Source organism: Martes martes (genome assembly GCF_963455335.1).
Source record: "Martes martes genome assembly, chromosome: 7".
Classification (NCBI taxonomy): domain Eukaryota; kingdom Metazoa; phylum Chordata; class Mammalia; order Carnivora; family Mustelidae; genus Martes; species Martes martes.
Genome location: NC_137894.1, coordinates 125,533,319 through 125,560,950, shown reverse-complemented (window position 1 = coordinate 125,560,950; position 27,632 = coordinate 125,533,319). Strand labels below are relative to the sequence as shown.

General features: G+C 39.4%; 1 protein-coding gene across 14 annotated transcripts in view; it reads left to right on the top strand.

Annotated features, from left to right (window-relative positions):
• Positions 1-27,632, top strand: part of NRXN3 (neurexin 3) — a gene marked incomplete at both ends in the record, with an annotated part of 1,490,367 nt that overhangs the window by 1,420,557 nt on the left and 42,178 nt on the right. For 9 of the 14 annotated variants that reach the window (XM_080809449.1, XM_080809437.1, XM_080809438.1 and 6 more), the window contains one exon: positions 20,682-20,760. In XM_080809449.1, coding sequence (XP_080665575.1) covers positions 20,682-20,760 — 79 coding nt within the window. Of the gene's footprint in view, positions 1-20,681; positions 20,770-27,632 lie in introns of all 14 variants that reach the window. The other 5 variants (XM_080809442.1, XM_080809441.1, XM_080809439.1 and 2 more) reach the window with 1 other exon arrangement.

Genomic DNA, 27,632 nt, shown 5'->3' with positions numbered 1-27,632 from the left:
ACCATGCTATAAATATTAAATGTGTTTTTATTTCCTAAAGGGTGCGTTTTAAGCAAGTTGCTACTTAAAAGCTCCCAGAAGTTTTAATAACAAGTTGACTAAAATTCAGAACAGAGAAAGTAGCTGTCTCTCTTCCTGTGGTAGCCATGAGCCATATCCATGTTCATTAACCTAAGTCTGTTACTTTTCCTCATAATGTCATGGAGCAAAAGCAGTTGATGGAAACCGAGAGACCTGTTTGGTCTGTGTCAAAACTAAGAGTATGACCTCTCACTAGTCCTGCTAGTGACTGCCTCATTTGTAAAGAGTATTCTGAGAGTGAAGTCCCTATATAAATGAAAAGTGTGATTATCATAATCCCTTGAAGACTTTTAGAACAATTTCATCCTCTTGACAGAGCTCGTGTATGGAATCCATGGTGAACAGTATTTCAAATGTATTTAATCCATCATGCACTGAAATCTTTGGGGGCATCAAAAAAATGAATGAATGACAGATTTGGTAACATGCTAGTGATTTTCATCATCTCTTACATTATGGCTCTAAAATATTAATCAACAAATGATTATCTTGAAACCTTTAGCCAACAACATTAGAGTTTCCAAGACATTGCCTAGGAATGCTAAAGAGCTATTACATAATCTCATACATTATATGAGATAACAACATATAGAGAAGAAAAAAACTGAATCCTATTAAACCCAGGGGAAGAAGCTCATAGGATATCATTATCTGAATTCTGGCTTTTTTTCCGAGGTTTATTCTCTCAGGTGGCAGGATTCTAGCAGGAGGTCTACTATGACCCAAGGAGATAAGGCTTGTGGCCACATGGACCGGACAGCATTTGGACTCAGCTGCTCTTCCTTGAGGTGCCCCCATTAAGTCTCTGTGGGGCGTCCAACATTCATTGTCTCCCAGACCAGCAGAGATGGGGGGATTTGTCTTCTCCAGGCAAGGTCCCTCTGCTGAGAATTGGAACAAGGAGACACATTGCCACTTGCCTATCTTTCAGGAAAACGACCGCTATGATAGCATGAATGTCCCGAGAGCTTTGCCTTGATGGAAGTGTGTTTTTAATGATATGATTTTGGTATACAGCCCTCTGTGGATAGCTTGGCATATGTCTTGTTATATTTAAAAAGCACTGACTGATAAAGTGGACGTTAATTGGCAGTTAGTGACTAGGCTGTGGGTCTTTGTTACCCAGGCTCTCAGCTAACTGATCATTAACTAGGAGGAAATGTTTGACCCAGAAGGTCATTACTGTTATTAAGTGGGAAAAGAAATTAAAATGCTCCAAATTGCTTTTTTATGAATCAGATGAGGATTTAAAAAAAAAAAAGACAAAGACTAGAAGAAAGAAAAAAGAAACAAGCTTGCGTTTCAGTAGAATCAGTATTCATAGCCCTGTTTTTCTCTCCCTGAAAGATCAAATGGTGATTTTTGGGGGGAGAGGCTGTATTTCCAAATTCTCATTGCTTTATTCCCCAGAACCTCACTATTTTGACATTTACTAAAAACTAGAAATTTCAAAGAATTCGTTCTTCAACTCCATCCAGAGAATATAATTCCTAAAATTTCAAAGCCAATCATTTTGTCTAGATGCCACGCAGTTTAAGAGGCCTTGAGTACTTTGTTTAAAAACGGAAATGTGAAAAAAATAAATATTAAGTAAAAAATGAAAATGTGAAAGTAATGTTATTCCATACGTCTTATTATGTAAAATTATAATATCATATATGTTTTTAGAAGTTCCTTTATCATAACCCAGTTGCGTTTTATTGAATTTTGCTGATTAAGCCTTGGGACTCACTGTGTAAAGGAAGTATGAATCCTGTGCATCTTCGGGATTTGTTCTCTGACCTTTATGATTTTGCCTCTTCAGGCATCTCCTCGTCGCCCTTATAGTGCAAAAAACTAAGTAAATAAAAATGGTCTGATGGGGTGCTGTGAGTCTCAGCAATTAAAACTTCACATGAAAATTGTCTCCTGAGAGAAAACATTACCCTCCCTTTTAATAAAAGGATACAATTAAACCCTCCCTCAAACCTCTCTCCTTCAGATGTATTAATGTCTTATGTAAAAGATGGAAATGGATTCTTATTTCGTTGAAAAACCGAAGCAAGAGCCAAAAGCGTTTTTATCCGTAAATTGGTTTATAAATATTAAATATTCCAACCTTGGTGCTGACTAATTAAAATAAGAAACTGGAAGGTATGGTGTGCTCTGCTTATGCCCCTGCTGTTTCAGTCCTGGGTTTAGTTTGATGCCCGTAGCATTTTTATCTTGTCTTGTCTTTCTTTGGTTGCGTGATGCAGTAAGGTTTGGAAATGCCAGCATTTTACCAATGGGGATTCATGGGTTTACCTTTTACCTCTGAAGACTACAGAAAGTAACTGAGCTGCTTGGTGATCTCTTTAAATTAGACTTAAAATGTATGGGGTTTATTTGGTGCATCTTTTTCTTTCTCTTCCAAAGATGAGGACTGAACTTTAGAAGGCTCTTTTCGTTACTTTAAAAGGGAAAATGCATCCCTGAACCAAATAGGACTGAAGGTGATGTGCCGCACATGTTTGAAGGCAAGAGCATCTGATCTCCAAAGAATCAGAAAATCTCTTCTCTAGTTGTATTTGTAGGTGCTTTTGGTTATGTTGCTTTAAAAAAAAAAAAACCAGGTAAAGCTCAAATGAGCACAGCATGGCCCAGATGGTGTTTAAAGCTGCCCAAGTTTCTTTTATGTAACTTTTCCTTCCTAAAGTGTGTTCCAGCTGGGAATCTATTGGGCCATTAAAACTTCGTCCCTTTTATGTTTTTGTTATTCTCTCACACATGCGCACACACGCCTGCGCGCACGCGCATGCGCGCACACACACGGGCATAAACATGACTGTTCCAAATGCGTGGCATTAAATCACCGCCAGCAGGGTGGAAAGTAACTCCACAAGGCTTTATCAACTGTCTCTCAAGCTAAGCATTTTATTCAGTGGGAAGACAGAAAAACTCTGTGGGATAAATTTCTGAACAGAGAGTAAAATTCTACCCACAGATATGAATTCTTTGTAAGGCTTTTTTACCTTCTCATAGACGCCTTCCTTAAGAGGTGCAGACGGGCATTGCATTCATCTCTGTCGTGTCTCTAGGAATGTCCTCATTGAGCTGAGTGTCCCCAGCAGTGAAAATTAGCTTGGCCTCCCAGTTCCTTTGCATGCTAGCAACGTGCCTTCCTTCTGGGATTCAGCAAAGAACATGTGCTGCTATTTGTGTAAAAAGATTGTCTAGCTGGTGCAGGATTAAGGTGTATTTGATTGGGTGTGTATGTCAGGTGACAAAGGTAGGTTTCCCTGGAGCCATCAGCATCTCCTCTGTCCTTCTTCATGTCTGTCTATCTGTCTCTCTCTCTCTATAATTTTTTTTTTCATTCCGCAACCCGACTTCTCCATATTTACTCTATGTTCCAGGCAATCCAAATTAGTTCTCATTCCCATTCCCTCCTTCTTACTTTTCTGCTTCTCTGTGTTAACTCGTGCCATTCACCTGGACTATCTGTCCCCACCTCTGCCTGTTAATATTCTATATCTTTTCACCAGCCAGTTTTTTCCGTTACTATTACTTAAGGATATTTCTCCCCAGCACTCACCTACCTAATGATAAGCTTGAGGACTGGGGCCACTTCAGATGCCTTCTGTTTCCCCCAAAGCAGAAAAGACTCGAATAAGTGAATGGTGAGGCACCTGCTGGGTGCAGCTGGGACTGTCCTTGGAGAGCACTCATCAAATTTGTCTCAATGTGAAGGAATTTATTCCCAGACAAATTCAACGGAACACCTTGGTGTCCTTAGCATCATCTGCTAAACTATCTGTTTAAATCTAGGAAAATTATTTAAACACTTGGATGCTGATTGTTAAATAGCCACTGCCTCAAGACCCCAAGTCCCCAAGTGTTCTGTCCTTTCCCCTGCATCCCTCCCATCAGGATTCCTCTCTCTCTGTACCATAAGGCCTGGAACAGCCAAAGCTTCCAGGACCCAACTCCAGCGCTATGGCCACTGTCTGTTCTGATTAATCTGCTCTCCTGCTGCACTGATTGTTGAATATTGACTGTTATATTTTATAGGACCCCTGCTGATATCATTGTTATAGCCAGCATGACCCCCACAGAAGGCAGTTAAAGCCAGGTCCTGTTTATGGAGTAGGTCTGCCCTTCACTTGAACAGAGAAGAAACTAAAGGTTTGAAGAGGTGTTGGGGATCCTTGAGTATTTTCCCAGTTTGACTGTAAAAGTTAATGAAATTGGGGCCCAAACTTAAAATACAAATATAGCTATAGATATATCCTATGATATAAATAGATATATTTTTTGTAGCGGAGTCACTGGGGTATTAGATTACATTTGAACCTCTCTGTGCTGAGCCATTGGAAGCATATTAAAATAATTTTAAATATAAGCATTTATTGTCTTTGCCTATAAGATATAACTTACCTGGGAAATTAAGAGTCCAGTCTGATGTGTTCCTGGGTGTATAGCCTATAAAGGTGTTTAAAACCTAAAGTATATTTATTCTGCACTTAAAGATGTTTAGAGACTGCCTTGTGTGTTAATGTGTGCTCTGCGACTAACACCATTTAAACACTCTGCCCCTGCATGCATTAATGTGTGCATCGAAGGGAAGAAGAGCAAGGGATGATAAACCATTAACTGCACGATGTTCAAGTCAGATTTATCTAAGAAAGAACGGCCTAGTGCATTAATGTGAATATTCAAAGATAGATGTTTATCTTAATGGACTCAGAGGTACTTACAAACAGCATAATTGCTGAAGTCATTTTACAGGACATTTATTCGGAGTGATTACATTTACTCTTACATTCTTTTATTTAAAGAATTCTACTTAAAGGTTTAAGTGAGACAGGGCTAGTGTGACCAAAGAACCATAGGTTGGTTCTTCCTGGTCTCCGCTCTGCCAATCCTCCTTGGCATGATGAGAAACAAAACCTCAAATCTCTTTTTTGGCCCTTACTGGACTTTTTGCAAATGGTGGTCTATCAAAATGTTAAATTGTCCCAGTATCTAGATTATTACACAATACTTGATTTAATTTAAACCTGTAGCCCTGCAGGTAAGGAATCGACCCTCCGGTGTGTGGTTGTAGAATTGAAGTTGTCGCTAGGCTTATCTGGACCAATGAGACCTCGTGTATCTTGAAAGCAAATACGTTCTTACAGAGCAACTCCCATTCTTGACAAATAGCTTCTAAAAGCATTCCTGCTCCTGACACCAGCTAAGGTCAGAATTCATCACCATCTGACAAGAATGGGAAGTGCTTTTCTCTTCCACTCATATCATTTTCAGTCCTGTTTAAACAGGATTTTAAACAGGACTCCTGACCTATCCAATTCTGTTCAATCCATAGACATTCCCTGAGCACCTGCTATTCATTTAAACACACATGGTGCACCCAGGCTCTGGTCCAGCACTGTAGTCCTGTGGATAATTTCAAACCAATATTAAATAACATTAGAATATCAACAACGTATCTTAGAATAGTAACATGTCTGAGCAGTTGATATCCGTTTCAATCCACCCAACAAGAGCATGAGGTCGGTGTCACTTTCTGAGGTTTACAGAGGAGAGAACTGGAGTGCAGAGTGCTTATGACCACCGTGGGCACCTCTCAGGGGGTAGAGCTTATGCTTTCTGACCCCACAGACAACACTTTTCCCTTGATAGTATGCTTGGCTCTGTCTGCTGCGTAAGTAGCAATCAGGTAGAAGGGAAAACCTAAATCAGGTGTGTATTTGAAGAAAGTACTAAGTTAGCCTGCTAAGAATATTTTATTTTTCAGCCATGGGATCAGGAAGAAGCTACATGAAAATGTGTTGGCATTGTGTCCTAAAGAAGGATATGTAGAATCTTACCAAGTGTAAATGGAATGAGATGCAGGTAGAGCTAAGGAGGGGTATAAGGCAGGATATTGTCAGAACTTACCAGGCTTGTTCGAAGCATGGCAAACATTTATTTAATAGTTGCAACGTGGAGCTGCTCACAGGGGCGAACAGTAGTGAAAGACAGTGCTACAAAGTTACAATGGAGCCTAGAAGTAGAAGATCTTGAATTTTTTTTTTTAAATTATTTTTTCAGTCTAGAATTCCTTTGGTAGGCAATGGGATAAATTTAGACCAAGAGAGTGTCACATTGAAAGCTATGCTTTTATTCTGGCAATGCTTTCTTGGGTTCATTGAAGATAGGTAAGTGGAGGCAGGGAGTTTGATGAAAGATTCTCAAGATTCATCTGCATAAGCAACCAACCAGAGCAGTAGAAATAAAAACCAGAATGGCGTTTTAGAGATGGCCTTCATGGCACCTGGTGCCCGGAGGTGGGATGCTGAGCAGCGAGGATTCAGAGGCGACCCTGAGGGTTTGGGCTTGTTCCTGAGGGTAATGGTGCCATAGACAGAGGTGCCATTGTGTCTGGGATAGGTGGATTGTACATACTTATAGGATAGTCAAGTCAAAATATATTCTGTCACTAGGGTGAAAATGTTTATCCCGACTTACCCAACTCCAAAATGATCTCTCCTCTTTCAGGCTCCTTTTGGAGTTCCATCTGGGCCATAGAGTTGGCATATGAGAACATTGTAATCAGTGTGGAGCTTTCCAAGTCCCCCTCCTGGGTATTATGAAAATGCCGCCTGGTGACTACTGCCCACCAAAAGCAGAGAGCACTCACATGACGCCTTGCAGCTCTCTGGTTGCTCTCTATGCATTGTTCTCTCCATTTTGATTGTGTTCAGCTTCTAGTAAGAGAGAACTTGACCTGCCGTGATTGAAGAGGGGATTTATTTTTCTCACTTAACAATAATTCTGGAGTCTGGAAAGTACAAAAACTACTTGTTTGGCCTCAGATCGTGCATTTAAACAATATCAGAGTCAGCTTCTCAAGTCTTTTGTTCTTTCCCTCACACTTACCAGTTTCTGATCACACGGTGGCTGCTGCTGCTCCAGATATCTCATCCAAACCCAAGGAAGAAGGGAAAGCAGTGGGACCTGCCATTTCTTCCTCTTTTATTGGGAATAGAATAAGTATTTCTGGAACTGCTAACAGATTTCCTTATCTATATCACTTTGTCCAGACTGATGCCGTGTGGTCACATCTAGTTGCAAAGGAGACTTGTTTAGGCAGGTCACATCACCAGCCCTAGAAAGAAGGAAGAATAGAATGGATATTGACAATGTCTTCAACACTTGTGTTTCTTGCTACAGTGTAAACACTTTGAAGGCAAGGACCATGTGCCTTCAGGCCCTACCCCCATATTATAATATGCTTGTGTTGTTCCTTCCCTGGAACTTTGCTGGACATATAGAGGTCTGGGAGGGAAGAGTCTGAGGAGCCAAATCCTTGACTTGTGTGCTAAGTATCTTCCTTGTCTGTTGGTTCTTCTGAGCAAGCTTAGGGAGCTTCTGGATATATGTTAGAGAGGCTCTCTTCAGTACCTTTCAAAAAATTAAACATTAAAAAAGAAAGAAAGAATTAGAAGAAAAACAAGACTACTTTATGGGAGGAAATCTATGCTGGTGTAAGAACAGAGTAGGGCTCAAATGCCTTCTTCAGTAATGAACGCATGAAAAGAAGCCTCTTACATTATGAATGTGGCTTCTCTTGTTTATTGCCCAGTAATCCTGCTTTATTGATTTCTGTTTATTTCCAATCACCTAGAATGAGAGACTATGTTGCTTAGAGATCTTGATCCCTAAAAGATTGTTTAAAGCTACTCTGCTGTATTTAGTTGTTTATTTTTTTCCCTCAAAGTGATCGAATCAATACAAATACAAACAAAACACTTTTTCCTTTGCTCTCTAGAAGACTAGGGGGAAAAAAATACAGAAAAGCTAAATAAAGATCCTTGGATTAAAAAAAAAAAAAGTCCCAGCAAATGACATATTGATTTCTTTCAAAGAGTCAGAGTGTAAATTAAAAATATTCTTCTGACATAAGTTTTTAAAGATGCACTAACTCAGCAGTATTGGAATTTACTGACTTTCTCTTCCTAGAGGACCAGTTTGGAAGGGCAGCCTACTTTCCCCAACATCAGCTGGCTCTCAGGGCTCTCACAGGGAAGTTTACCTCACACTCAGTGCTGCCAAAAGTCCTTGGTTCTGTATCATGTTCTCAGTTCGTTTTTGCCCTCCACCACACCGCTGCCTGTGTACATGTTTAAGAAAGCTGTACATTTTTTGAGAAAATTATGCAATCGTAGTGCTTTTTTAAAGTGGTTGCATTGAAACTCTTCTTAGAATTCAAAGAAGAGGAAATAAACAAGGCCTGGGACCTTATAATGAGGTATGCTCTGGACTGTTATTAAACACCAGTGTGGGCAGATACGGAGGTCGGGGAGGCGGGGAGGGATGGGCACAGAAGAGCCATATCGGCGGGGAGGGTGGGGAGAGGGTGTCCTGGTGCTCTTCTCCCAAAGTACCTGTCAGAGAATAAGGCTCGTGAGGCCAGAAGTGAAGCACAAGAGACCCAGGAGCGTAAACTATTTGCCATAATCTGAGTTTCTAAAAACCACGTTAGAACCCTTTGGCCTGGCTCAAAGATATTTTGCACAGCTGTTCTCAGGAGCAGCTGCAGAATTTGAGGGAACCAGTACAAAATAAAATGAAGGGGCCCCTCGTTCCAAGGACAGAAAAAAGTGGGAAAACATCAAGCTTTTTTTTCCTTTCTCCAGTCTTTCAGCTTGTCATAGGACGTTTTATTTGCTATTTAATACTATTTTAGGTAAATAAAAACAAAAAACTCAAATTATTGGCAAGACTATTTCCTCTCATCTTTATATTGCGTGAGGTTAGTTTTAAATGCAAATACGAGAGCATTTAATTCGAATGCAGAATCAGTGAAATAACATAGTTCGTATTTCATAGCTCACGTATGCATACGTATTTTACTCTTACTGGAAGAGTGGGGACCACACAAAGTTAACTCACCTGTCTTTATTTCACTTTCTGTCTTCTACTGACACTCTCTACCTTCACCTTACTGACAGTAAGGTAGGATGAAAGGAAAAAATCTCTGCGTGGCCCTTTCTCTTTCTGTTATTTTTATGTAAGTGGTTGGCTAAGACAGAGAAGTAAGAAAGGATGTGATAGGTTTCCTTGGTGGCTTAGGTTCTTAGAACACCATTGCCTTCTCTCTGCTTTCTAAGCAGCTTTGATTCAAAGGGAAAGCATACTTGCTCAGCAGGTAACACACTTACGTGTGTTTGTATCAGAGGATATGGTATAAACCTCTAAAGGAAGGAAATGCAAAGGAGGTCAGCTTTGGACTAAGACTTTATCCATAGTCAGTCTTGTCTAGAGGGTAGAACCAACCTCTCAGGAAAAAAAGGTTCGGGAGTCATTCAGATAAATCTGTTTGATTCATCATATTCCACTACATGGTGGGTCCACAGAATCATGGGTTTATGGCGAACCAACCAAAGTCTCTGTTTGTAGATGGGGTGGCAAGGAGCAGAACTGGACACACGCATTGCATGTGTCGCTTTTCCTGATGCATGAGCTCCATTGTCTCATTGAACTTCTCTTATAAAACAATTTCAAAAATAAAATGGTTGAGGACCTCAAGGTGGTGAGGGCAGAGCATTAAACGAAGCTCAAGGCCTTGTGAGCGCAGAGGCCTGTGTGTCTGGGCTGGGATTACACCAGCTCTATTTCCTAGATCCACTCTGACGGGGGAAGAACGTCATCGCCTATAAATTAGGGGGAAATTGCTAGCCATAAGAAATGAGAAATGAATACTCTTGGTTTTTCCCACATGGAAGTTCTGTTGTGTTTGCTTCTGTGAATTGTTCTGAATCCCTGTACAAAATGAGATAATCCACTTAAGGCGCCTTGCAGCCTGGGAATGAGGAAGTGACATCTGTAGGGTGAGTGAGTCCATCCCGAATTCCTCAGGCAGCAGTACCTAAAGACTTTCTCTGACTTGGGATTTATGATACGAATCAAAGACTATTTGAATGCATCCCCCAGTCTTCCTTTGTGGGAGGCTGGTATTGTCTTTTAGACATGAGTAACTCAGGGTAAACTCTCAATCCAAAGCCAAAATCTTTGAATTTTCCACTCTTGGGGTTTGATACCGTGTTATTCAATGCGCTCTCACGTTCCCCTTATAGTTCTGACTCCAATTTAATGCTGATTCCCTAGAACTCCCTCAGTATTCTATTAAATCAAATGTCAAATGCACAAAACTTCCTTTAACTGCTGCTGTTACTCTGACACCTGTATCTGCCTTTTCTAATATTATATTACATGGCTGAGTGGGAGATATTCTTTCCAGTACAATAAGGAAAAACAATCTTATCTTTTTATCAGTTGAATTTTACATTCAATTCTTTGCACTCCATTGTTCTAAATAAGTTTGCTCTGCCACATGTTCGGTAAGTTCCCGGTTGTGCTAATATGCTGTTCCTTGTTGTGTTTATGTTGTCTTGAGCTTGCATTTCTTTCTTAGTTTCTTATTAAGCATGAACCTATCACACTTTTAATTTTCCAAGGTAGTGGTTCTCAGCCCTTTCCTGCATGGGCAGACATAACAGATGTTCCCATGCATTGCACACTCTTTTCTGTAAAAGTAGCTTTCTATAGACCAAAAAAAAAGAAGAAGGTTATGTTTGATTCCCAATATTTTGTTATTTTTCCACTTCTTTCTCTCCTGCTCATCTAGCGTACCTTAATTTATCAGTGACCAAAAATTGAGAACCACTGCTCTTTGCTCTGGGCTGAATGGCTACCTTACATCTTTTCGGGGGAATTGCTGACCAGTATCCAGGACTGGCTTTATCCTGCAACTCATTGTTCTCCTCCAGTGTTTGGCTATGATTAAGCCTTGTTAGGCTGTGATCTCAAACTGCCAGGAAGGGCTGTTTCTCCTATGTTGAGTGGTAAGATTAGGCTACAAAATAGAGGGCCAAGACAAAAACCATCCCCACAAAGAAATATGATTCTACTTTTCCCCAAAACCCATATCTTCTCTCTGAAGAGAGAGAGAGAACATGGAGAAATAAATAATAGTATATTTTTGGTTCAAATAAAAAAAAAAAAACCCCACATTGGCACTCTCCATGATAGAGACTTTTATACAGAATTTTAATATCCATTAACTGATACCTATTTTTAGATACCTGATATTTTTAGTGGGTTCCATTAATATTTGACCCGGTCACTTGCCCCTTAAAAACAGAGGCTTGATTTTGGTGATAATATTGGAATAAAAAGCTTACTTAGAATGGAAATACCACCCGCCCCCCCCCCAAAAAAAAGAGAAGAAAAAGAAAAGAAAAAAGAAGGCAGCAGACTGACAAGAAGATAAGCAAGCAAGAAATGTAGATTAGTCCTTGGAATTTCAGCTAAAATTTTGGCATTCCCTTTGTAATGGTTAGCCCCTAAATACTCAAAACAAAGTTTCTGGTGAGAACAAAAAGTTTATAGTGGAAACCCAGCCAAGCCTTTCTGATTAGCCATCCTAGAAAGAACCTGCACCAATAAGAAAAATAACTATTAAAGCCAAACCTTAGGTGTATATAATCGATAGGCTCCTGGTCTAAATTCCTAGAGATGGTATGTGGTTAGGTGGGTGGTTTATGGTTTTTTTTTTTTTTTTTCCCCTTGCCTCCTAAATAATATGTAATTTCTCCAGGCCAAGAAATAAATTGAAAGGATTTAGAGGGATTTGCTTATCAGTGGAACACCACGTAGCATTACATTCCTCCTGCTTTTGGGAAGGTACATTGAAGTTTGGTTAATCTTCTGTGGTTCAATACTCCTCTTCCCTCTGTCAGGCTGCCTTGAACAACAGACAGATTAATCCCCTTTCTACCCACTCTCTTCTCCCTCCTCCCTCCCCTCTCTCTCCTTTTTTGAGCAGATGGAAGAAATCTTAAAACTGGAAAGAAAAGGAAAAAAAAAAAAAAAGAAGATGCCACAACACATTTATTTATATAATCTGAGAAGACCTCAAGGATAGAAGGAAAGGACCCCAATCCTTGGCACAAAGTTTGGCTAAGCTTAGCTTGGTTCTTTCACTGTTAATTAAATCTTGAGTCTGTCAAGGGATTTCTTTAAAGGTTAATTCATTAGTAAAAGTTATTGTACATCATGCCGTGTTCTCATCCTGTTCCAATATATACAGCGTAGAAAGGAAGAGGAAGAATGTGGAGGCTGTGGAGAGTGAGCAGAATTGAAAGGAAGTTGGTGGTACTGATTCATTGGAGTCCTATACGACCTGCGTGTGAATAATCCGTTTTTGTTACAGTGGGCACCACTGACGGACCTCACATTAACTTTATGTTTTTGTGGCTGACGGTTTAGCAGCCAGTCAGTGTTTTTTGAGTTGCAAGCCACATGAGAACAAGGACTGGGTGTGTCTGGCCCCCAGCACAGTGAGTGGCCCATCGTAGGCAGTTAATAAACATTTGTTGAGGGAACGAGTGAATGTGTGCATACTTAAAATCATCTATCAAGGACAATTTTGTTTGTTTATTCTTTGTATTCAGTGTTCTTAGGGAGCTCTGGTCCAGTTAACTGAATCAGGTTATGCTGCAAGCCATGTCTGTAGCCCAGGGCAATTCTCTTTAAAGCCTTCTCATTCCATGGACATAGGAGTCACATAAAATATGAGGACATTGATATCTGACTTGGTGAGTGATTATCTCCAGGAGTGGGTAGAGAGAAACGAGGAAAGGGTTATTTTGAAAAACCACAATACGGTGAACTCCAGGAGACAGTTTAAAAATTCACAGGGTGTTGTTCCAGTAAAGGTACATGGGCACATAGAGGTGAGGCCTGAGGGACTCTCAGAAAGCATCTTAAGTAGATGGAACTTTGTCTCTTTGTCCCCGTCGTTCAGAACCCGTCTCGTGGTGTGGCCCGACCTCTCACACCTGAGTATGACAAGTTCAAGCCATGTGTTTCATTTTCTCACAGTAGTGTCAGTGGCTTGTTTTGAAGATAACTATAAAGGGGGTGTTCAGAATAAAATGAGGGTATTGATAATCTCACCCATGCATCTTACCATGTTTTCAGGTTGTTTCTGTATTGGGCTTGAGTTGGATAGAGTGATGGGGCTGCTGGGAGAGAGGGCAGGGTTGAGATGACTGCTTCGCCCCAAGATCCAGGCTTTTTTCTGCCTTTGATTTGGTCTAAAAATCATCCGGGAGAGGGAGAGAGAGAAAGAGAGAGAGAGAGAGTATGTGTGTGTGTGTGTGTGTGTGTGTGTGTGTGTGTGTCAAGCGGGGGATCTATAAGCATTAATCTAAACCAGAACTATGCGGTGGCAACAATTTGATAAAGAAAATCCTAATAGGTAAATTCAAATTGTGATGGTCAAGATTTTTAAAATCTCATTAAATGTTACAGGGGTACCTAGAATCTGTGGGCTCTTTAATCAAAAATTTCTTAGACTCCCTTTATTTCAATAGAGAATAAATGTTCGTAATGAAGCTGCATGTCTCCTTCCATCCTATGAGATGCCTTAAACCCCAACTTTCTCGCGGAATAGAAGCAAGAGGCAAAAAACTACACCACCACGCATTTGAAGGAACGGAATTCTTTTTAGCATGCAGCAGCTGCAGAGGCGCAGGGCTGTTTTCGGTGGGACTTCAAAATATTTATGGGCCTTTCTCTTTTCCCTTCTCACTGGAAGAAAGGCGGTCATCATTCTTGAGTGTGTTATTTATAATTTCATAAAGCTGTTCTGGGGCAGGACTTATTTTATCTGGCGCTTAATCGCGGTCAAATAACTGTGCTTCCAAGGAGCTGGGTGGAGAAAAATGATTATCCCCCTGAATGATTAGCCTATTCTCAGTATAAGATAAAGGGCTGAAGGTGGGAATTTGAAGTCACAAATAGGCCTCTGGGCAGGAAGGAGGGGACATGGTGGGTCTCCCTTGAGCTCTTCTGGCCACGGCAGCAGACGCTTTTCTAAATGCCAAATTAATGGATGGCGATGAAGAATGAGGGGGCGGGGGGCGCTCCTGGGAGGTAGACCCCTTCAGAGTAAATAATTAGAAGCAGGTGATTACAGGCACAATAACTCACTGGAGGAAAATGAGAAGCCAGGTCTGTGAAGCTGAGGGAATTGGAAGGTAAATATACCTATAAATTTACTTGGGTGGACAGAGTTTTTGAGCTTTCTTCTATCCCAGTTTATTCTAAGGTAATTTATATTTAAATAAAACTTATATTTAAATTTATTTATTAAAATAAACACTGGTAGAAAAAAAAAGAAAGGAATACAAACGCAATGAAAAAATCTTTCAAGGAAAGAATAAAGAGGGCTCCTTCCAGACAGATATTTTATTGAGAGTTATTATAAGACCTATCTTTAGTTTTATGAATCCTAGTACAGAACCGAGTAATTTCAACATGTGGATTAAAAATATGAAATGCGTATTTCAAAATGGGGTAGGATGGATTATTATTTTTAATATGGAACTCAGCTAATATAGGGGGACCAAGGAATATTTTCCTCCCCTTGAGAAGGCAAGAAAAGGTCATTAATCTGTACTGTGGGGGAATGGCGCAGTCAGCCCCAAGCACTACGTTCTGAAACCGCGTGTAAGTGCTTCCAAAGGAAGGGCCATGGATGACACTGCTGAGACTTGGGGAGGGGAAGAAGGAAAGACGTCCCATAAGACAGGATATTAAATTCATGCTCCTTATCCAGGTTTGCAAGAGCAACACAATAACTCAGGGAGCTGTCATTCTGTCAGGCTGGTGCATCTTTTCACCCCTGTCCTACTCAGAGGTGTACAAATCAACTGCTTCTTCATGCCTCGGAGCCTTTGCGAAGACTGTTGATTCCACCTGGAATGCCCTTCTCCTGCCCACAGCTCTCAGCTCTCCCCGCTTCACTGCTGCCTGTCCCTCTGGGCTCATTTCCACTTCCTCTCTGCCCAGGAGCTCTCTCTGCTCCCCTGATGTTTGCTCCCTTAGCACCTTCTGCTTACTCTTGTCATGACATTGAGTTTACTATGTCAACTTTGCCTGTTTACTTGGCCCTCTCTTCAGAGACTGGGAATTCCCAGAGCAGTGGAGCTATGGTTTACCTATCGCTGTAACCTTCGTAAACGGCTACACTGCTTGACACATAGGTGTTCAGAAAATATTTATGCAAGGGATAAAGGAATGAATGAAAGAGGAACAAAGCACCTGATGATACTGTCATATATCACAGATGGTGGGTCTAAGAGTCCAGCCATGATCAAACTGTTTGGTTTGGAGGTGGTCACAGACCTTCTATTCATTCTTGATGGTCTTCTAGATAATGTAGATATTGGACTTGTGGGAGCTGTAATATGTAAACACTTCAAGCTTAATCACTGGGAATTATGAGAGCTTTAGGCAATCATTGTGAAGAAAAATAATACGAAGGTTGGGACGCCTGAGTGGCTCAGTTGGTTAAGCAGCTGCCTTCGGCTCAGGTCATGATCCCGGCGTCCTGGGATCGAGTCCCACATCAGGCTCCTTGCTCAGCAGGGAGCCTGCTTCTCCCTCTGCCTCTGCCTGCCTCTCTGTCTGCCTGTGCTCACTCTTTCTGACAAATAAATAAATAAAATCTTTAAAAAAAAAAATAGGAAGGTGGCAGAGAACGTGCTTTGATAAGCATTCCCAGCATAACATTAAGAATAGAAGAACTTCAGGGGCACCTGGGTAGCTCAGTGGGTTAAGCCTTTGCCCTCGGCTCAGGTCATGATCTCAGGGTCCTGGGATCGAGCCCCACATCGGGCTCTCTGCTCAGCAGGGAGCCTGCTTCCCCCTCCCCCTCTTCCTGCCTCTTTGCTTACTTGTGATCTCTCTCTCCCTCTCTGTCAAATAAGTAAATAAAATATTTAAAAGAAAAAAAAGAATAGAAGAACTTCTAAAGCAATATTATTCCCTGAAGGAGCATGGGTGGTGGGCAGTTAAAAGTAGCGGATGTCACTACAAATGTCCACGCCCTTGGTTATTATGAGTACTAAGATGTGGATATGTGTCAGCTGTGCAATATGAAGTCTGAATATAGGAAGTGTTTAATAAAAGGAAAATAGTAGTAGTAGGCATAATTCTGGAAAGTTCAAATATCTTTTTCCTCTCAAGAGTACTAATTGGTCTTTTTTCTAAAGAGTTATAAGTAATTATGAAAAACAGATATGATTGTAGGAAAATACACACATACACAGCCTAGGGCTACCGCATTCTATTTAAGGACTAAAGTCCATAGCTCCATTCTAGTCATAGTAATTATGTCCTGAGTCTTTGTGTATCTGCAACAGTGAAGCATAATTCACCAGCCATGGGAACCAATAGTCAAAAAAGCATGCCTCTTTTCCCAAAGTTCTGAGTTAGAACCTGAATTTACTTATATTTGGGGAAGGACACAGACAGGAAAATTAAAGACCTACGAAAAGAAAGCCTTGGATTTTCTGAGAGTAATGCGGAATCAAATTGTCCTTACTTTAGGATGGGACTCTAAGTACATAGCATCCCAAAGCTTTTGATTTGTAATTTGGGTTGTTTTTTTTTTTTAATATGGCAGGGAGGGAAGTAGTTTAAAAAAAAAATTAATCCCTAAGTATAGTGTTCTAAATCCCGAGTCCTTTGCAAATCAGAGCTTGCTGCCCCTGGCAGAGCAAGAATTTCTGAAACGACAGTGCTCTGTGGCAGGCACGGCGGTGTCAGATGCCAGGTTCTCCAGGCAAACATTGGTTACTGTGTTGGGCAATGAGGGGATTGAGATGTTTGTAATGGCTTTGGGAATTTCATTGGCAGTGGCTGTAATTGGTGATGATGAGGTTTGAGAGACAGAAAGGAAGGGGCTGGATTCACATAAAACCCACACAGATCGTCTGGACCCAGAGCCGTGGGAAACAGATTATCTTCCAGTGATTTTTAAGCTCGCTTGGCATCTCCATGAGTATGTTTTTCTTGATCACTCTTCATGGCAGATGCAACCAGAGAAAATGAATTAAAATGAAGGTAACGAATTATCAGCAGCGAAGACCAGTTCTAATGGGGACGAATCATTGAAGGAAGAGAACACAGGTGGATAGCGACTTTATTTAAACTAAGAGTGGCAACGAGGCTTGGAAGTGCTGTTACTGATTGAGTGATGGATTGCTTGACTTCGTTTTAGCTAACATTTCGTGAGCATGCCCCATGTGCCAGGAACACAGCTTCACTTTTTCTTTCCCTAAAGATGTATTTACTTATTTGAGAGAGAGAGAGAGAGAGAATGCAGGGGATGGGAGAGAGACAGAATCTCAAGCAGACTCCCCGCTGAGCTCGGAGCCTGACCCGGGACTCAATCTCACCACCCTGAGATCATGACCTGACCCAAAACTAAGAGTCAGATACTCAACCAACTGAGCCACCCAGGCACCCCCAGAGCTTCACTTTTAACATTATACTTCATGACAAGAAACTGTGTTTATCCCAATTTACAGATGGAAAAATGGAGGCTTGGAAAGAGGAAGTAACACACACACACACACACACACACACACACTCTGTCACTATGACTACAAGTGTAGGAGCTGGGAGTCACAGCTGTGCTCTATGGAGAGTCAGTCCTGCTCATTCCATGCTCTGCTAGATGGCCTGCCATTGACCATCCTTGGAGTCTAATCACTATTAAGGGGGGCTACTGGCAAAATGTGTTTCCATTGCCTGGGAGGATCATTATATGCGTATAGAAGATCCACAGAAATCAGACCTCTGGGAAGTAGGGTACAGGGCCAGTTAACTGGGGGAAAAGGCCATGAAAATGAGAAGAGCATATCTATGGGGTCTGCGGTGGTGGTTGGGCCCATGTTGGAGACAGAAGTGGAGGTACTGTTGGAGACACAGTCACCCAAACCACACAGCTTCAGGGAATAAATAGTATAGTATTAGAGGAGGCAGTGGGATGCTGAGAGGAAAATAGTAAATATCCTTCAATTTCAGATTGGGAAAAAAAAAAACTCCTTGGGAAAAAAAAACTCTATATCATATCTTTGGCCAATCAAAATTCATATCACTTTCTTAGAATTTGCTTTCAGTTCTTGTGACGAGTTCACTAGATTGGTTTTCCACTCAATAATAGGACCCTGAGCCAGTTATGTCACACACGGGCCATTCCTCAAGGTCCTTATAATGAAGTCTCCAACAATTAATTTCCAATTGATTACCTTTAGAAGTATATTTTCAACCTCTTTTTTATTACTACCCTCTAAGGAGTTTTTAAGACCATTTCTTCCCCTAATTGCCCTTCTCCCATAAAATTTTAATACCACTGCTAGACTGTATGTTTGTTTAAATACTGTAAGCTTTTGGCAGGTCAAAAAGCGTTTTCATATCTAAGATCCATTCCCTCAAACACCCAAAACAATTGTTGCTGCCTTGAGAGGGGTCTTACCTGCATGGATAAGTCATGCTTTAGAACTACCCCACAGTGATGGGGACCCTTCCAAAAAGGCTGTTTGCCTCTTGTGATTGCCTTCTGCAGTCCTGCAGTGAACGTGTATCCCCTTAAAACCTCCCTTCCCTAAGTCACCGAAAGTGGGCGTGCAGAAGGCTCAGTCACAACAGGAAACTCCAAGGAGGCATGCTCACCTTTTTTCTAACACCGATCAGGGTGACTCTGGGACACAACTGCCAGCTCCAGTTGCTGGCAATGAAATGCACCCTGCAGTCGTGTCTAATTGAAAAAAATATATATGTTTGAAAATTCTTTTTCTTTTAACTTTAAGGAGGAGCAGGGTTGAAGTATCTCCCTGTCAAATGTAGAATAACGATCAATAACAGTGTTTAAGGCCCCTCTCCTCTACCACGGTCTGTTAAGTGAAATCAACCACCTAGTGTGATTTTTCTATTGTTCTTTGTTGTGTCCAGTAATTCTATGCTTCGTGTGTATATTTCAAAAAGGATGTTGTCTGGGAATGCTAAGCATATGGGTTGTCACGTGCATTGGTCTGCTCAGGCTCCCGTAACCAAGTACTACACACTGAATGGCTTAAACAACAGAAATTCGTTTTCTCACCACGGTGGAAGCTAGAAGGCTGAGGTCAAGGTGTCAGCAGGGTTGTTTTTTGTTTGTTTGTTTGTTTGTTTGTTTCTGAGGACTCTTTCCTTGGCTTATGGATGGCTCTCTTCTCCCTGTGCCTTCACCCGTCCCTTCTGGGCATGTCTATGTCCTAATCTCATCTTTTTATTGAGGACCACAGGCATAGTGGATTTGGCTCACCCTAATGATCTCATTTTAACACAGACCCTACCTCCAAAAACTAGTCCTGTTCGGAGGTACTGGGGGATTAGAACTGCAGCATACGAATTTTGGAGGACGCAGTTCAGTCCAAAACTAACATCATGGAGGAAGGGTATAAAAGGAGCTTATGTGAACCACAAATGCAGACTTTGACTAAGAGGTATCTGTTCAAATCTTTACTGTTTCTTTTGAGTCCTGTGTCCTCTGAACTTAAATTCTCCTTAAAACTCTGTCCTAAAGGACCGTTATGAGAAGTGTATCTAATTAGTTAATAACAGTTATAACTAATAAATACATATACATGTCTAGCTCAGCATCTGGCTTCTAATTTCTCTTTCTTCTTGAATATGGATTCAGACTTCAATGCATTGGGAATAATAAAACCAAGCAAGTCACTTAATATTATTAATATCAAGAGGGGGAAAGAAATGAGTATTTATTGAACAACTGTTATATACTGAGTACTCCTATGCACATAGTAGGACAAAAATTTGGTTTTTACGTAAGATCTGTAGATTAATTATTCAATAGTGTTAATTGTGCATGCAATTTCTGTCAGGTACAGAAAGTAGTCTTCTCGTCTTCTGTGCAGCAAAGGCCCTTCTCACTACCCATACCCACAGTTTCCTGCATTTCTTGCAGTGGATTCCCTGGCATTGGGGGGTTTCTAGAGGATCCAATAGGAAAAAAAAAAAAAAAAGGTGTCACAAGTTGAATTACTGTTGTGGCAACCAGATTTTTTTCTGCTGTCATCAGAAACACTCTTACCTGTGTCCGGAGGCTGTCATGTGGTATTTCTCTGCTGGCCTACATTACTAATTCAGCTAATTGCAGCAATTACATGAAGAGATCGCTGCTAGCAAGAAAAGCCATTATGCTGTTCCTGAACAGACTGCATTCCACAGCATTCATTAATTACGCCTGCCTATAGATTCACAACCACCAAATCATACACTTGAGACCACACACCATATGCATGGAAACCCTCTCAAAGTTTGCAGTGCCTTTCCACGCTGGCTCGCACTCTTATAGGGCCCACCATTTGTATAGCCTTCCTCTTGCCCTTCAGAGTCTCAAAATGGAAATCAAAATCAGAATAGAGTCAGGCTGTACAATGTGACTTACAGGGATGGGATAATCTTGAGCATCCTGGAACTACTTGGAGTCATTCAGCTTTTCATAAAATCCATACAGGTTGTCTGAAGCCTTAGCCATTCACTGCTGCGTGAGAGTTTAAAATGCTCTATCCTCCAGCATGCCCTCTTTAGAGAAGAGAAACATAATAATTGATGGGAAGCAGGACATCGTGATAAGTCTTTGATGCTTCTGTTCATTGGTTTCCTTATCTCTCCCTCTCTTCTCTCTTCCCCTTCCCCCTACCCCATTATTTTTCCTTTGACACACACAGCCAACATCAGATGACCTTGTTTCATCTGCTGAATGTTCAAGCGATGACGAAGACTTCATTGAATGTGAGCCGAGTACAGGTAGGTTAGGTCAGTCTTGTTTGGCTTGCTTTATTTTTACATTTGCAAAAAACAATACATACATATATGTGAATATACATGTGTTATATATATATTATAGTGTGTTAATGTATTTCCTATATCTATATATGTATAAGCATACATATATAAATATCAATATATAATCAAAAGCATCAAATCCCATGGAAGGAGCAGATAAGAAGCCAGGGAAATTTAACATCAGTTCCTGACACCCAAAGAAAAATCTTTGGTGTACCACCTAACATTGAGCAATTGGGCACCCAGATTAACTATGGGACCAGGAAAAGTACAGCAGCCCTGGCGACTATGAAATTGGCAAGGGGTGGTGGGGGCATGAAGATATCCGTATCGGAATACATCAAAACATCATGGACCCAGACTGGAGCTATAAAGATCATGTAAACGTCCTGAAATGTTTCTGAGCCTGTGTGGCAAACAAAATAAAACCAGAAACCCAAACCAGACAACAAAAACTAAACAACAACAACAAAAATCAAAAGAAAACACAATTTCCATGGGATTGCAGCAGCAGTTAACATGGTATTATATTTATACTAATTTTGTTCATTCTGCGTTTAGAGAATTGTGCAGTAATATAGCATAGGAAACACAAAATTAGTACGGAACCATGCCATGTCAACGGCTGAGATGCTTCAAAATGTATCTACCGTGCTGAAGTTAAGAGGACTTTGGCCACTCGAGGCTTCAGTGTGTTACCCATTTGCACCCGGATACATTTTGATATTTTATGGTCTTTCTTTATAGTGAGCTATATATTGTCCAGCAGGTAACTGCAGTCCCTGATTATTTCCTATCAATTTTTCCAAGTCGTCTGTTTTGAGACTTGCTATAAGTTAACATTTATATATATATATAATAGAGAACAGATATCATCGAATTTCTGTGTATGTTTAATAGAATTAAAAGCTGGAGTTGGGTTAGGATCTTATTTCTGCAAAGGCTGAGAGAAATAAATAGAATATTCTAGTTGTTTCTTTGGGTTGCTTTATTTTTTTTTTCTTTAAAAAAAAAGGTGAGCCATGAAACATTTTCTTTTGCTTAATTCTAGAGAAATTCAAGGTTTGTGAAAAAAAATATATAACAAAAGTAAAAACCTTCCATTTCTTACCCCAAGATGATTTACGGGTTTTTTCTGTTTTGTTTTGTTTTGTTTTTTTCTTTTCAAATTTTGTTGAAGTTCTAACTGGTATCTTGCAAGTGGCTTTGAATCAAGGAAGTTCTGTGGGTTCCTATTTTTAGCATTACATGGGGACATAATAATAGGTAGGGCCTTTCCATTTTGGAATATGACCTGTTCCTTTAGGAGCTCAGTTGTATAGAAGGAAAGTAACTCTGTCCTGGTGGTCATATTTTTTTCAGATTATTAGATAATAATCTTGATGTACTACATGAGGTTTTAATAACACTGGAAGGCAGATACATCCAGTCTATACCAGAATTGGGTATCGTCACTTATTAATTCATCCATTCATTAATTCAGTAAATATTTCTGAGCACTAGAACAGGATATAGTGTATCTCTAGCGTTGAGGCCTTCCTGTCCTACTGATTTCCATAAGCAAGCTATTGGAAAATAGAATTAGGAGCTTTGTTACCTAAATTTCCTCTCCAAAATAATTCAGTTCAGCAAATATTTTTTGAGTTAACTATATGTTAGGCAGGGAACAGATATTAGGAATTCAGATATGAATATGTCATGACCCCTAAGATATGTATTAAATTAACTGATTTCGCGGCTAATAGTTTAAGATACCTAGACTTTACTTTGAATTTTTTGTTTATCCTTTCTCTGGTTATCTTGCTTTCATAGCAGTAATATCTGTATATATGCAACGTTGTTGTTCAAAACTTGATTTTAAGTCTTTTTACAAAAATTAAGGCTTGGCCATTACAAAATATCGCCACTGTCTCCCCCTACTACCTTCCTGCCTCCTACGCGTGGTCATCACCATAGCAACCTCCCTAATAAAACAGAGGGCTTTTCCAGATCTGCTTCACAAGGTCTACAGCTCCCCAGGTTGTGGGTGTATATTGCCATTTGGTATTGAACTCAGAACAGGCCCAAACCTGAATGGCTCCAAACTAAGTCCATTTGCTTTTTTTTTTTAGTGGCTGCACAGGTGTTTCATCTGATTCAAAAGCAGAGGACAGAAATTCAATGCCAGCATTTCTTGAGTAATATAATTACATGGGGCAGGTGGGAGATAAAGGCAGGTTTTAAAACAATCTGTTGTGTTTAGCAAGGGGGTGTGGGAGGGGGTTATATAAATAAGGTAAGTGACACAGTGTTGGTCCTGAAGGAGCTAACATGATTCCCTCTGCCTGGGACTATTCAACTCCTCACATTGGAAGAACGAGTATTTCTTCTTTCTAAATTTATTTATTCCATAAAGTATTCCTGATAAGTGATTCAGATATACACGGAAATACATTAGAGGCATATTTAATACAGGAAGGAGATAGATATTCCTACTGACAAAGAGATTTTACCCTGGGGGCCTGATTAACACTGATGAAGGTTATAAGCATAGAGATACTGAGCCTTTTGTATTCTATGAGAAGTATCTCCGTAGCCTTCACATCTTCACCGAACAATCTGGATTTAAAAATCAGAAAAATTTAAACCAGTTATTTCTGGAGCTAGGTTTTGCCTTGTCGAAAGAGAAATCTTCCGTTGCTCATACAGCAACAGATAATGGTGAGTTTTAGATTACTTTGACATAATTTGTTAGTCTGAGATTCTGTGTGAATATGGAGGTTAAAATTCTGGGTTCAAACATTCTAACGCACTGCCTCAGTTTCTCAAATTTTACTCTTTTCCAGGCCAGATGTTGGATGGAAATATACTAAATGTGGTTAATTACCCAGGCCTTATTTCATCTTACTTAACAATGACCTTTTCTTCTCTCACTTTGTTAGCCAGTGTAGGATTTTCTAGCTTTCTCAGTTATTTAGGCTCACTAAATCTCTCATTTTTCATAAATTTGAATAGTTTAGAACACGCTCTATTCAACAACTTTTGTTTGCATGTGGGCATCAAATTTTTAATGGAATTATTTTTCTTACATAATCTTTGCTAAGTGAGAATGGGCTTTACAACTCCTGGTTTTGAATCAGATGTAAGCAATTGCTTGCCACACCCACAACCCACATGGGCACTTAGGGCTCACCCTCCTTTGTAGAACTCAGTCCGATCATCTTTAGGGACCACTTCAATTTTTTTGGAGTTTGGCTGATGATAGTCTAGAAATCTTTAAATCCAGTGTGTGTAAAATACTCTCTGGTTGTAATGAGTAAAAAACAAATTAAAAAAAAACCCTAGGCCTGAGAGAAAGTGAAAAGCTCAAGGAGTGTGTTTATATTGAATTTATATGACACTCAAAATACCTCAGAATCTTAGGTTAAAATCGGAGATTTTTCATATCTCTAACTTCATCTTCCCTTAAAGACCTAAATAAAACCTGTTGAATTATTTAAAATATATGATTCCATGGAAATAAATGTCACCCTAAGAAACCCACATTTCTTCTTCTTCAAAAAAGAATTCTCTACTTTTTTTAATGAGTCACGGGTCAAATTGCACTTTCTGAACACTTACCTGGGGAAACCAGCATTGAAACTTTATAAAATCATAACGAAGATACCTGCATTAAATGAAAATATTCAAGAGAATATTTGAATAACCAAGTACCTAAAATTGAGTGTCAGGATTTTAATTTTCCTAATTTGTACACATGGATTGTATTCCCCACAAAAGAAGTTGGTGTCTGTTTAATATTTCAGACTTGTCTCTTCGCAAACAAACTCTTTCCTTCCCAAGTATGCTTCTATTGATATGAAATTGTGCAGTGAATTCATGTTTCATTGTTCTCACCTCTTTGGATGCAACAACAAAGGAAAAAAAAATAAGGAAGCTGGGAGGATTCATGTGACCACTAGAAAATGGGATTATTGATAAATGATATGGGAAATCAAATTACAATTAAGATCTTTAGTAAATTCACATTTGTGATCTGAAATATGGGAACTGATTCTGATATATAGAGAAATTAACAAAATTCACTCCCCAAATGGAAAAGAAATCTTCTCTCCCTTCCCCGGTCTGACCTCCACTGTCTCCATCTCTGGAAGTAGAAATAATATCAAAATACTGTGATCTCAAGTTAGCTTTTGTGTAATTGAAAATTATCAGCTTTCTGAATTCTATATATTTATAGTCTCAGTATCCTAAAGTCCTGAAGGCTGGGGTCACAGAGCAGAGATTAAAAAAAAAAAAAAAAAAAAAAAAAAAAAAAGAAGAAGAAAAGAAAGAAAAAGAAAAAGAAATGCCTTTTACACCTGAGAAATGGGCATGGTAACAATTACCCATATTGATTGATCCAGCCATTACACAAGGATACATTTTTCTGGTTGTCAATTAGCCAGGTTTTTGGCTTCTACTTTTGTTAAAACGGTCTTTGATCAAATCTCAAGGGACAGTCCTCCCACCAGAGGGCAGACAGTAAAAGGAAATAAGGATGAAACACATCCATCCATCAATAGGACTGTGCTAAACAACTTGCATAGTGGTGGGATTGAGGGAGATGTTTAAACTACTGGCAGTAATTTGAGATCACAAAATAATTACTATCCCCAGAGTGATTCTCAGATGTATTTTTACTCCTGAAATCCACAGTCCTCACATTTGCATTAGGTGTTATTGCTACTTTGCTCCTCTTTGTTAGTCACACAATAATATTCAGCCCAGTGTGGGTGAAATTTAAATTTGGAAAAACACCAAGAGCATAGCTTTATTGTGTTCTCCAGGTAGAACTGGGTTCTTAATCTTTATCAGTTTGAGATTCCTCAGTATTTATAATATGAAAATCTGGCACTGAATTGTTAAAAATCACGAAATCCTGAAGGTTTTTATTTGCTGGATCACCATGGAAAATGCAGCTGAAATGTTAAGACAATACTGATTTTGGATTAGAATGATAAGAATTATCTTTCAGAATCCACAGATTAAAAAAAAACTAAATGTGCTGGTCATCGGCTTTAAACAGGATATGTGTAGTCTTATGTGTTTATAGAAATATACCCTGTCATTAGTGTTTTCAGCAAGCTTGAAGCATGAGCAACTTATACATTTTTATTACAAAGAAATGGATTTTTATTTAATTTTAGAAAGACTTTTCTACATGGAAATATGGGCTAATGACATAATGATTCTATTTGCAATCTTGAGTTTCCATACGGAAAGATTTTTATAAAATTAAATAAAATTCAGTGTATAGTAGAATAGTAAATGCCTAAATAAAATGCCATAGGAGTGTCTGAGTGTCATAGTGTCTAGGATCCACCTTGAAGCTCAAGTCTACTTTAAAACACTTTTAATAAAGGGATAATGGAAGTAATCTCAGAAATGTTTTATTTTTGCTAAGAAGACTATAAATAGATATAAATATCATTAATTGCTCATTGTTGGCTAGAGACATTAGTCATTTTTACATCTGAGTTATAATACATGTCTAATGTATGCAAAAGCAAATAGGTATTCATACATTGAGATCTAGGCTAAATCCTACCAATTTTTGAATTTCATCCAGTGATTTATAAATTAATAGAGTATGTTTATGGGCACATAATGTTCCCAATTTAATGGTGTAATTTCTGTTTTCATTCATTAACCCACTTGTTGGTGAATCGTATCATTCTCTTATAACCCAACTCCACTTCAACCCAAGCTAATTTTTAAGTTATTGAAGCAAATATGTGCCCTTTAAATCCTTAATGGTAAATTGCTTTGATAATTAGGGTATGAATAGAAATAAAAGCATAGGAAAGTCTGATTGGCTAGTACACAATTAGGTGACTGATAGCTCAGCCATGATGTACAGAAAATAGGTGGCTCATGGATTGACCATTATCATGGTTTTCATAACAAAAACAGTAAATCGAATAACAAGAATGATAAAAATGAAAAAAAAATCTGTTTCCATTACCCAAGATTTTGTGGTATGTTGAGAAGGGACGGGAATCAGTAAGATCAATGTGTAAGTACAGACATTTCCATTTGAAAGTTTAATGATTTGTGCAATAACGTTTAGTGACTGTTCTGTGTAGGCACTAGAATAGGCTAGGAAAACAAAAATAAGACAAAACATCTTCAAGGAGTTCATAGTCTATTAGGGAAGACAGATAGAAAAATAAAAGGAATAAAAAGAGAAAAAGGAAAGAAAGGGAAGAACCAGTGTGGACAGTGAATGGAAATGCCTAGAATAGTGTCAGAACTTGGAGGAGAGGTTGCTAATTTAGCAATAGCATACCCTAAGAGTGGACAAGAAAATAATCATAGAAGATGATACCAACCAGTGACAGAATCACTTACCTCCCAAAATCACTCCTCTGTATCTTAGTTTGAGGGCACAGAATTTCAGATTCACTATGATTGAAAAATTAGTACAGCTCAGTAATAAACTTGTCTTAGAACACACACACAGTAAGGTCTAGTACCAGGTCTTCTTGGGTAGCAGGGTAAAGATGGTTGGGCATGATGAAGGGAGAATTTCAAGCCAAACTCATGAGAACTTCCTGATTTCAAATGCCAGTGCAAGTAGTTGATAACAAGTGAGCTTAATGAAATCATTAAGCAAGCCCCCCCCTCCAAATTAATAAAGAGGGATTGGGTTTCCAAGGAAAGGTTTTTATGAGTTTTCTTTTTTTCTTTTTGTTCTGTATTTTTTCTCCCATTAAGTCCCAGTATAAATACTGTGTGTATATATATATACATATATATGTATTTGTATATAATGTCTGTGCATACTAAATGTATAGTACCTATCACGCCAT